This window comes from Halyomorpha halys, unplaced genomic scaffold (genome assembly GCF_000696795.3).
Source record: "Halyomorpha halys isolate HHAL.00 unplaced genomic scaffold, Hhal_1.1 Scaffold78.1, whole genome shotgun sequence".
Lineage (NCBI taxonomy): Eukaryota > Metazoa > Arthropoda > Insecta > Hemiptera > Pentatomidae > Halyomorpha > Halyomorpha halys.
Genome location: NW_027108467.1, coordinates 552,372 through 565,272, shown reverse-complemented (window position 1 = coordinate 565,272; position 12,901 = coordinate 552,372). Strand labels below are relative to the sequence as shown.

General features: G+C 31.3%; 1 protein-coding gene across 2 annotated transcripts in view; it reads left to right on the top strand.

The window, feature by feature from the left end:
• LOC106692917 (gamma-interferon-inducible lysosomal thiol reductase) overlaps nt 1–12,901 on the top strand; it is a 160,469-nt gene that overhangs the window by 3,309 nt on the left and 144,259 nt on the right. The window contains exons 2-5 of one of the 2 annotated variants that reach the window (XM_014439157.2): nt 557–700; nt 794–976; nt 3,484–3,639; nt 11,072–11,271. In XM_014439157.2, the coding sequence (XP_014294643.1) occupies nt 557–700; nt 794–976; nt 3,484–3,639; nt 11,072–11,203 (615 nt within the window). In that variant the 3' untranslated portion in view covers nt 11,204–11,271. Of the gene's footprint in view, nt 1–556; nt 701–793; nt 977–3,483; nt 3,640–11,071; nt 11,272–12,901 lie in introns of those variants that run through there. The other variant, XM_067046792.1, reaches the window with a different exon arrangement.

The window sequence follows — 12,901 nt, the reverse complement described above, 5'->3', positions numbered from 1 at the left end:
ATTTTTTTCGATTTAACATGAGTTTTTCCATTTAACACGCTTTAACATGTTAAACTAAAGCTCATGAATACCCCTAATAAAAGGTAAATTAAGATATGGTTAAAATTATGTAAATATAAGTGAAAAAAATTATATACAAATGAATGAAAAGAAGAAATAAAAACAATATTAATATAAAATAAATAATGATAATAATAAAAAATATATATAAATTAATGTTTGCATAGTTTTGTTTTTATATTCTTATCATTGTCTATTCTATATTGATAATATTTTTATTTCTTCTTTTCATTTATTTGTATAAAATTTCTTTCCACTTATATTTACATATTTTTAATCTTACCTTTATTTACTTTCCTGTATCTTATTATCCTATTATGTCAAAATATTTTAAGTTGTTTTTGAATCTTTTTGCTTTTTAGCCCTGATGAAGCTCTGCAAAGTCTCCAAACGTCAGCAAATAAATAGTTGTTAACTTTTTTTGTTTTCTTTGACTGTACCTCTGACTATCTTTTTCATAATTTAAGTTATTAATATTTTGATTATTACAATTCAGGTGGCAGTGACATTGTATTATGAAACTCTGTGCCCTTTTTCCCTAAATTTCATCACAGATGAACTTTCTCCGACATTCCTCGATAGCCAATATGGCTCGCTCATCAAGGAACTGAACTTGATACCGTTTGGAATCGCTATCGCTGTAAGTGTAGCGCTATAATAATTTAATAATTTGAATTTAATATTTAATGTGGGATATTTCATTTAGTAAATTGTAAATTGATATGAATCTCAGGTGAATTCCACAGCTCACGACTACGTCTGTCAGCATGATGAAGCCGAGTGCCAAGGAAATAGATTTCACGCATGCGCCATCAAACATATCCAAGACAAAAAGTCGCTCGTGAAATACTTGAAATGCCTTGCGGAAACGGTCGAGGTGGATTCTGAAGAAGAAGAAGATTACCCTGTAGATCAGGTGAGAAAAATACATAAGTAGTTATAGGGCTCTATAATTAACATCTTAAATACCAGAGATTACTGGAGAGGGGAGGTATGAGAGAGTGAAAGGGAGAAGTATATTGAATGAATAGGTAAATCGTAATACAGCTTTGTACGAAAAAAAAAATCTTTAAAAAAATATAATTTTATATATATGTTTATTTATACTTGGAGAAGTTTGTCGGGGGGTGCGGTCAACAAAGAACAACATAAATAAACAAAACCATATTTATTTATCTTATGCCGACGTTTCGACCTGAGTTTCAGGTCTTCATCAGGGCTATAGGTCAGGTAGAAACGTCTGCATAAAATAAATAAATATGGTTTTGTTTATTTATGTTGTTCTTTGCTGACCGAACCCCCCCACAAACTTATCCAAGAATTAATCTACGGTCAACTATCTACATCTCCTCATGTTTATTTATAATCTTAACACTTTTTAGAGACTGGTTAATATTGTTTAAATAAATAAAATTGTATCCATTTTAGTCTCAAAACATTTATTCAATTCAAAGTCCAACGTTTCGGCCAATTCGGCCGTTCTCAGGGACAATCTTAATACAATTTTAGAACTAAATCATTTTAAAACACTTGTAGTCTATTCTACCCAGGTCAATCCAAAAAATTACCCTAATTAGTCAATTTTCACATTAAATTAAAAATTAAAATAATTTATCACAGTCAACTTCTTTGTCAAAAATTTATCACAACTTTTAATTAATCATTGATTGATGGGTACGTTGTGTGTTATAACAACTCAATGTAGTACAAGAGCCCAAGAGGAGAAAAAAGGCAGTTATCTCGCCCCAATTTTTGATTATTTTGATGAAAACTATGTATAATTACTAGTCAAAATTGATGAGTCTGCCAAGTATAGGTAGGGGGAATAAAAAATGGCGACTGTTTCAAAACCTTAAAAATAATTATTTTTTATTCGGAGCTCTATATCTTTACAACTACCAACAACAATCGAAAATCTAAGAGAGCCTCATTTAAAGTAGAGTAAATTTGCTCAAATGTAAGCCCTAATAGAGCTATTTACGTTCAATAGGTCTCGAGAAATAGCTTTTTAAAAGGCAACATTTCATAAAAATATACTGAAATATCAGTAGTTAATTTATTTTGAAAAATCTATATCTCAGGAACTATGAGACTTACAGATGTCTCTTATCCATCAAATTAAAGCTAGTTTAATGAGTTATAAAGTAGTTCATGACATTTATTTTCGTAGGAGTAGTAGTAGTAAAATTTAATAAAATAAATTGATTTATAGTTGTTCGGACAAATTTTCATTTACCAAATTCATATTCAAATGTGAATATCATAAAAACTACTACCCCTACGAAGATAAGTGTCATAAACTACTTTATAGTAAGTTACATTTCCTTTATTTTGAATATTAGCCGACATATGTGCGTCTTATGGATCTAGAGATATATTTTTGCAAAAATCCAACATTTTATACGAACAACTAGAAATTAAAATTTTGTGAGTTTATTTTGTCAAATATCATAACATCTACTACTCCAACAAACATAAACATTAATAACTATTTTGTAGTTAATTTAACTAACTTTAATTTGAGTGCTGAGAGACATCTGTTCGTTCTATGGTTTTTGAAATAAACAACAACTATAAATCTATTTATTTTAGCAAATATCATGAAAACTACTATTCCTACGAAGGTAAAGGTCATAAACTTTTTTATAGTATATTAAACTTACTCTAATTTGAGTGCTAATAGACATCTGTACGTCACATAGTTCCTGAGATATAAATTTCTCAAAATAAATTAACTAACTACTAATCTTTCAGTACATTTTAAAGAAATGTTGCTTTTTAAAAGGTTATATCTCGAGAACTATTTGACGTAAATAGCTCTATTAGGGCTAATATTTCAGCAAATTTACTCTTCTTTAAATAATGTTCTATTGGATTTTCTAGTTTTGGTAATTTTTAAGATATAGAGCTCCGAATGAAAAATTAATTTGTTTTTAAGGTTTTGAAACAGCCGCCATTTTTCATTCCTCCTACTTATACTTGGCAGACTCATTAGTTTTGACTAGTAATTATACATAGTTTTCATTAAAGTAATAAAAAATTGGGATGAGACAACTGCCTTTTTTTCTTGCTAGCTCTTGTACTAATGTGTTTGTGCAGCATGGCAGAATTTCTCTCTCCCTATTTAGACTAACTCTACAGCAGTTAGTCTGGATTAACGAGATTAAACTGTATAATTATTATGAATTAATTCATGTCCAGTCGTGTTACAATTGAAAGAGTAAATATTACATATGAAATTAAAAAAATAAAGAGTGAATCGGAAAAGATTACATTAGAAGCAGAAAAGGATGGATTCAATTGATTTGGAAAAGGTTTCAGTTGAATTGAAAATACTATCTACTCAGAAGCCCTCGCTGTATATCTTACATAATCAAATATACTTACTCATCAAATAGTAAATAGCCATTTTTTTTTATTTAGTGTTTAGACAAGATTCCCGATGGTCTCTACCCAAAGATAATGGGATGCTATAACTCAGAAGAGGGGTGGAAATTAATGGAAGAGAATGGAAGGAGGACTGAAAATTTTTTCAATAGTAGTGGAGAAGAGTTCGTGCCATATGTATCTTTTGATAATGTAAGTAATATCCCTAATATTAGGACCCTATATATACATATTTTTTTTAATATACAACTAGCGGATCCGGAAATGCTATTGTTATATTTGAGGATTTATACACATTGAACACTATTGAAGATTTGATATCAATTAATATATAGATGAAGTGATAAGGCGGTAACTATAGCAATATAAATGATAACAGCTAAAACAGTTGGTTCTTTCGTAATATTTAAGACAATTTGATTATCTATGCTATTTTTACATATGTACTACATAAAATATGAATGCTTTTTTAATAATAACTCTCATTGTTCTTCAATATTAGTACTGTATTAAAATAATTCAGAATGACCTTTTTTTTGGCCCAAAATATCCACAATTGGCCTTTGATTTCTTTAGAAAAGTCAAAAAAATTAACTTCAACACGACTCAACCAATTTACACCAAACTTGGCAGTGGTTTAGTGATATTTATAAACTGAACCAAAAGGCACAAACCGGATCTTATTAAACAAATTAGAACCCGAGATACAAAATAAAACGTTTAAAAAGTTTTTCTTTATTTGAAACCAATATTTCGCCCTTATAAGACATTTGTATAATTTTTTCAATGTAGGCTAAAAGATAAGAAATTCATCTTTCCATCAGTTGTGTTAGCGCAGGAATTTGATAAAATGAAGATGATTATACGGTAGAAAAAAAAAATCGTCGAAATGAATCAATTTTCGAAATTTTTTTTAATTATTAGTTTCTTTGAAAAATGGTATTTGAGGGTATCTGATGACACTAAAAACAAATTTTATTTTATTTATCCTTTGAAAAAAAGTTTTTGGCTTACTTTACTGAAATCCTTAGGGTTTTTTTTTGTTTTTTGTTTTTGTGAATATATAATCGTTTAATAGCATCAGAAATATTTTTTTCTCACTCTTCAGAAAGAGAAAAATCGACTTAATTTTGTTAATAATTTTTTTTTACCGATCAAATCGGAACAGGCTATAATTTTAATAAATATACACTAATAAACAAAAGTTACTAATTTTGGTAACGTTTCGACCTGAATTTCAGACCTTTATCACGACTGAAAAAACAAAATGAAACTCTAGTCACAAACTCTACTGCCTAGAAGGCCTAAAATTCAGTCATCGAAACATCGACATAAAAAAGTAGAACGTAAGTATTTATAGATGTTAAGAAAGAAAGGGGATTGTGGGGAATACTGTGAAGAGAGAGCTAGATTCTGGTAATTGTAAATAAGTTTGTGAATGATTTTTTTTTTTGGGGGGGGAGAGGAATTTTTTGCTTAAAAGGATGTTTTATGCAGAGGGAGTGTGTATCATGAATCATATTCAGCGATGAGTAATATTTTTAGCTTGAGTTTATGAAAAGAAATGACAAATAATTTATTACTCTATAAGATCATTTAAATTTTACTACATATATTGGCCAAAATAAACAGTGAGGCCTTTATAATACCTTATATTACAATTGTATATAAATAATTATAAAATTCAGAGATAAAAAAAAAAAAACATTAAAAAACTAACTGACTAAATACATAAAAAAAAAAAAAGGTACTTACATCTGTACTATTATAATATCAGATTAGATTGGTGAAGTAAAAGGTAGTTAAATAGAAGAGTTTTAAATGAGGGAAGGTTTGGTGCATCACGTATGTTAGAGGGAATGGAGTTCCAGTGATATGCAACTAGGGTAAAAACATGATTTGTAAAACGCAGCAGTTTGGTAAGGTGGAGGGTAGGTGTCAGATAAACGGGACCTGGAAGAAAGGGATTGGATTGGGAATTTGCATTGTAGGCTTTCTAGGATATAGGAGGGGAATTGAGTACTAATTACTTGTAATAAAAAGGAAGCTAGGAAATACTGAAATCGGAAGGATGGATAATAATCGTATTGTGCAATTCATGAGACGTTTAAGTTTAGATTCGAGATTACACGAGAGTCCACCATATACCAGCCAGCCATAGTTAAAGTGGGGAAAAACAAGAGAGGAAACTAAGAGTTGACGGGTTGGGAAAGTTGAGCAATGTGTGGTTTCCAGAATAAAGTTTGGTCAACAGTGACTGAGTTTATGATATTATATTTCGGTCGGAAATTCGAATTCGTCATGATTGTAACAAATTCCCTTACTATAAATTCCTTCTGTAGGTCAGTGGAATTAAAAATTTTGAAGAGTACAATAGGTTCTTCATTATTTTAATTTATTTAATATATTGGCCAATTATAATTAATCCAAAACACCATAACAAGTGATCAACGCATGCCTCATTATACCGTCTTAAAAAAAAATTAAAATCACGATACAGTGTGCTGTGACCTTACTTTAAAAATGGGGTGATGATTCGTGATAGGCAGTAACTTTTGTTTTTAGTCACGTCCTATTCAAGAAGCAGCTCAAACTGAAAACATCATCCGAGTGTTACGTAATTCTTTGAAATTTGCTTTGGTCATTTATTCTTGTCACCTTTCCTATTCAGTACATAACAAAGCATTGAAAAAATAAAACAGGTACTACATCAGGAGTTCTGAATTTTTAATTTACTCTATATCGGGACTCGGTACAAATAAACGAAGTCTACCTTTATGCAGGCTCACAATAAAATTACACGTGAGATTCAGGACCATATTGAAATATCAGGAGACTATTGAGAAAAAAAATTACAAAAATCTTGGAGGAAGGAACCTCTGTGAAAATGTCCCCCCTCCCTTCCTGTAAGTAATGAGGTGTATAAAAAAAAAATGACCGTTTTTCAACTAAATATTGGTATTATTATTTCTTTGATATAAAATGCAATTAATGCTCAAAGTATAGTCCATTGTTATCTACCGTCATTAGCCATCTGCTAGCCAATTGCTGGATCCCACGCTGATACCATTCTTAGGGATGCAGCAGCCAAAAACTCTTGGATCGCAATTTCAACTTCCGCAAAATTATTAAATTTTATCCCTTGAAGGAAATAGGCAATGGATCGAAACAAGTAGTAAACAGATGGTGTGAGGTCTAGAATATAGGAGATGAGGCAGGAGTTCGAACCCATGAGGTTCTGTATACTTTTCTTTGGTTCGACGGGAAGTGATTGCTTCCCCATGGAGAGTAGACAGCGACTAATAGTTGGGGTATTCATGATCTATGTTAAAGCGTGTTGAATGAAAAAACTCGTGTTAAATCGAAAAAAATTGACTTCTTTTGCCGTGGTAAAACGAAATAACATTTAACATGGCTGAGAGTCTGTTACTTGGTCAGTTAAATCGAGAATGACGTCACACAATAGACCAGTTGAGATCGCCGCCATATTAGTTGTTGTGACTTTCAATACAGTTGTCAATTAGCTCATCTTCATTCTCTTCTTCACAAGTTTGAAGATCAATAAGACACTCATAAGCTAAACTTTCACACAAATTCCACTTTTCACTCACTCTAGGCATGTTTTAATTAATTACTTAAATCAAAACTGAAGTAAACAATAACATGAGGGTCTGGAAGGAAGGTTATAAACATAAAGGCTTATACAACAAGTTACTGAGAAATCCGCTAGGGACTCTTATGCATTTAACGTTTAACATGACTTCAAATAGGGCTGTTCACAATCCTATAGTTATAACATTTAACATGGTAAAACATATAACATTTAACACAACATCATGAATACCCCTAATATCTTTCGACACACCACACTCCCTGGCAAGTTCGCGAGTACTTGTGGACGGATTTGATTCAACAGCTTCCTGTAGAACTTGATCAATTAATCAATTAATGGTCGCCCTGAGGCCTTCTTCCCTTCCAACGTCGTATCTCCACTGCTAAATTTTTCAAACCAACGCCACATTGTGCGCTGGTCAAAGACACCTTCCCCTTCATATTTAATAATTTCACTAGTTGCTACAGCGGCTGTGAAAGTTTTTTCCAGTAATGGCTTAAAATTACCAGAATTTCGTAGGACACTGTCATGTTTCTTTGAACTAAATAACTAAACTGAGGCTTTTTTTGAAGAAGTCGAATGGGATTAAACAAGCTTAGAGAATGCTCTAAAGGGATTATTAAGTATTGGTAAGTATTAAAATATTCAAAGTCCCTTGAAATCTTGAATTTGATAAAATGGTTATTTTTTTTTATTCACCCCAGCTTTGGACTTTATTTATTAGAGCTCTGATAGACCCCCTAAGAGTTATAGAGTTCTCAATAATATTAAGAAACATTTCTATTATTTAAAACACAAAAAATACCATCTAAAAATACGCCCAGCTTTGCGCAGCTTAAACACCCTATAACTCTTTTGGTATAAACTTTAGCGCTTTGATTATTAAGGATAATTTTTAGAACTCTAACAGAATTCTCAACAGAACTCTTAACAAACGACAAAATATTGATCAAAAAAATTCTTTCAAAATTTTCATACTCAGAGGTAAAAAAATGTGTAATGGTTTCAGTTCTGGTAACTCCCCCAAAACGTTTTAGAGTTCATAATAATTTTTGGAAACATTTCCTGTTATTTAATTTAAAATATGTGCGACTTTGCACAACTTTGACATAATATTACTCTTTTGCTATAGACTTTAGCACTTTGATTATTAGGGAGAATTTTCATAACACTTAGGGAGCTAACAGAATTCCCAGAACCGAAAGAAAAAATTTCCAAAAATTATTTACAGAAACTTTACATACTGAGAGGTGAAAAAAAATATAAATTGTTTGAGTTCTATCAAGTACCACCCCTAAGAGTTTTATAGCAGATATAGTTGTTTTTCCTAAGAAGGGGAAGTCGGCAATCATTCTGGATCCCACCGTGAGATATGAAAATAATGACCTTGACCAGGCAAATAAAGTAGATAGGGAAAAGAAGGAAATCTACGATAAATGTATCCCTTTCATCAAGGAGAAGTTCCGTGAGGGCTTCGGAGAACGAGACTTCAACGTGAGAGGCCTCTGGTTTGGAGCCCGTGGAACGATTCCCAGCACAACTAGGAGCTTCATGGAGGAGCTCGGGGTCGATGTCCAGGAGGTGGCTAGGATGACAGAGAATATAATACTTAACTCCCTGGGAATCATCCACCACCACATGCATGGAAATTAATGAGTGGGGGAGTTATCCAGAGGAGGGATGGCATGCATGCATCGCATATCTTATTTGTTGTTTTATTTATTTATTTACTACTTTGTTATTTTTATAATGAAATAAGGGTTGTAAAATGGAGGGGAACGAAAAAAAAAGGAATAAATTGAACAGCTTGTATTTAGTTTGTAGACTGATATTAATTGTAAAAGAATACTGTGGGAAAAAAAAATGATATCTTTCTATTATATTGTATCATATAAAAAATGTAATTTATAAATTTATATATGTCCGATCACGGATTGATCAGTATGCTGTGTAATGTAGCAACCCGATGTATTTGGGCAGCATGATTGAATAAATTTCTTTCTCCTCTCTCTCCTAATAATTTTAGGAAACATTTCTGTTGTTTAAGACGTAGAAAATATGCGCGACTTTTACAACTCGCGTTGTACTCAACAGAACTGTTATTATCAACCAAAATATTTTGCCAAAAAAAAATGTTTCTAATTCTGAAAAATTTGCAACTTTGGTTTCACAGTCAGATTCACTGATCATGCCTTTTCCGGTTACTGAGCTGGATGCGGTATAGAAAGAAAAAGAAAGGAAGAAACTGCTTCGGGAGTCGAAGAGATTAAATATACCATGATCTGCCTCTTACCACATCACATAACAGAGAAAAATAAAATAAATAAATCGGTGTCATTACAATCCATAAAGGGTCAGGGGTGAAGTGCTTTGTAAGGGAGTACTATTGCAAGGAGGTGATTTGGTCAGAATCACGCTCGACCGCCAGATTTTTACCAACTTTATGAGGCTGGATGGACAAATGGCTCCCGAACCCTCAGTACCGACTTACAACTATAGCGAAACAGAAAATAATAAAAAGAACATGGTCCGGGTGCGGTCAAAGAAAAAAAAAATTCAAATAGTCACAAAACTATTTAATGAGAGCCAAGGTTTGTTCCCAAGTTGCCGGACTCATCAGGGCTAAAAAGGATACAAACACCTAAATGAGCTAACAAAGTAAGTAAATAGCCAATAAAAATAAAATTTATCTCGGGTATGGCTGATTATGGTAATTTCTATAAAAATGAACAATGTAAATTTAATAAAATTTAAAAAAAGTTGTTCAATGAAACATAAAATTAAATAAGAATTACGTTTCCTCTTCATCTTCCGGTACTTCGTTATTCGATAATTCGTTGGTTCATATATATTTTTAACTCTTCCTATCACCTTTTGTCATCACCCTCTCACACGCTTTCTTCTTCAAAAATTTTTCTACTTTTTATTTTTTTTTTCACCCTCCCGTAACGTTTTCTTTATAAAAAACACTTAGTCATTGTTGTAATGGCTTTTTTAATTCTGAGTTTGACCACCATTAGCGCTGTATCCATTAGGCGCTCGATCTTCCAGCGAACAGGTTAGTTTTTATTCTTTTTTTTTTTTTTCTTTCTTTCCCCTTTCTTTATTTTACTCTTTCCCATTTTTTTCTCCACTTTTATCCATTTTCCTTACCCGCGTTATAAGTTTTGTACACTATACTTATAATTTGCCTCTTTATCATCTATTATTGTTACATATATTTTCTTCCTCTCAATTTTCATTTTCTTTTCATATTTAAATTTTAATTAATAATAACTAATATGTTCATACTTCTTTGCATTATATAACTTTATTTTTATTTCATTTCCTTAAGTATGTTATTGTACCCATTTTTTCAATTACCTATGTATACATTTTATTTCCCACTTCCCCCCTCACTTCATTTTATTAATTCTATTTTGTAAAATTATTCATTGTATGTGTAAAATTATTCTGTTTATACTTTCTTTTTATATTTTTTTATTTTTCTATACTTACTGTGGTTGTTATCTTGTTTTGTTTTTGTTTTTAGCCCTGAAGAAGGCTAGAAACTCTAGCCGAAACGTCGGCACATTAAAATAAGTTAATCATACTTATTTGTGTTTTTCATTGACCGCACCCCCAACCATCTTCTAATTTATCATCCACGGTCAACTATCTCTCATAATTAAGAATTACAACATTTTTTTAGACCAGACGTTCACAATAGTTTGCGGCTCTCTAAATAATCGATTTTTTTTCAGCGCCGCCCTAAATACATCAGATTTTTTATAAATGTTTTACTTTCTTGAAAAATGGGAAAACTTTTCTTTTTAAATGCGATTACCACACATTTAACAGCGATTAAAAGAAGATAATTAATATTTTCCTTGGGATAATATTGAAGTTCAACTGTTTCGGAAATATCCATATTGAGATTGGAGAACCACTATGGTTAGCTGAAAAATAAATTAAACACGAATTTTAAATTCACGTACAATCTTATCTTAATTCTTCATTGCTTGTCTCCAGGGAAAAAATGATGACTTAGCTATGGAGGCAATAAGCAACCTTAAGAAAACTATTAGCCAACTTAGTGTGGTCAAGTATTCAGCTTCTATTGAAACATCCGAAGAATCAGAAGAAGAGGAAGAGGAAGTCTAAAGTGCTATATTGAATGAATGTTTTAAGTGAACAAAAAATAAAGATAAATATTCTGTGTTGTGACTACATTTATTGTCTCATTCAATCTCTTACTTAGGCTTACATTGCCTTACATTATCCATATCATCAATTCACGGTGGTATAATGGTATTTATTTATTTAATACCATATTGTTGGCATGGTGGTACATTAAACCTATAACTTTACATGGTTAATGTAGGGGGTACATTTTTTTTTTTTTTAACAATTGATTATGAGGGTATAGTCTCATACAAAAGACACCCCTAACTATATATAATTTTATAAGTAAAACAAAAAATTAAGATAAGATAAATAGATTAAAATAATAACTCTTAATAAAAGATAAAAGTAAAGTTAATAACAAAAACAATGACATTTATGGATTTAATAAAATAAATAATTGACTTGTAAAGGAAAAAAAATAAAGTGAATAACAAAACATGAAGAGAAAAAAATAAAATTTCATAGTGGCAATAGCAGAACTAATAAATATAGAATTTATTCAGTCTTCGGGTTGTGGTTCGGTTTCCCAAATTATATTTCACTGCTCCTTTAACTGTCAGTAACTGAGAGTAGAACTTCATGAATCGTTTATGATGTAATCATCTACTGTGTCTATATGTAATTCCCGATGCAATTGGCTGTTTCTTACAAACCAAGAAACATATTCACTACTATTCTTATGACTTTATTTTGAAAAGATTGCAATTTTTTTCCTTTTCGTAAATGATGCCACTCCCGAGACTTCACAGCCTGGTTTTTTATGGTCCGAGTGCGGTCAAAAAACTCAAATAGTAAATGGGTATACTATTTTTATTTAAACCAACGTTTCGCCCCACGTTGCAGGGCTTGGTCAGGGCTAAAAAAGATACAAACACTTGACATAGCTACAAAAAAATAAATAATAAGTGGAAAATAACAGGGGTATACAATGAAAAGTAAAATTTAATAAGAAACAGTAAAGGTTGTAAACAGTAAATGAAAACGGTAATAGTAACAGAAAGATAAGAGATTAAATATCTTTTCATTTACTGTTTACAACCATTGAGTTATTTTCCACTTGTTTTTATTTTATTTTTTTGTAACTATGTCAAGTGTTTGTATCTTTTTTAGCCCTGGCGAAGCCCTGCAACGTGGGGCGAAACGTTGGCTCAAATAAAAATAGTGTACCCATTTACTATTTGAGTTTTTTGACCGCACCCGGACCATATTCCATTCATTAAATTAATAAGTTGCATTACGTATGGTTTCATAATTCAGATTGAATATTACCTGTTCTATTGGTACTTGAAGGGATACGGTGAAATACTTATCTGGTGTTTTGATGTATCCGTTCCATGTGAATACGACTAGAAAATATTTTCAGGTGAGGGGCCTTCTAAACTTTTTTTTTCAGATCCCTCTGAAAAAGAAAAAACATGAAATTAGTAGGTTGCATTACGTGTGGAGTTGCATAACCGTATTGGCTACTACCTTTTTCTACCAGGTATATATATATATATATAGTCCATTCTGAATATTGGGTAAAAGAGAAATATTTAATTCTGCATTCCAAGAAATACCTCACCATTTTATTTCTACTTCCTAAATTCAATCATTACTTTTTAAATTTTTATTACCCCTTAGAGACATTAATTTATCTCAATAAATTATTGAAAATGGAACAACTGAATTAGT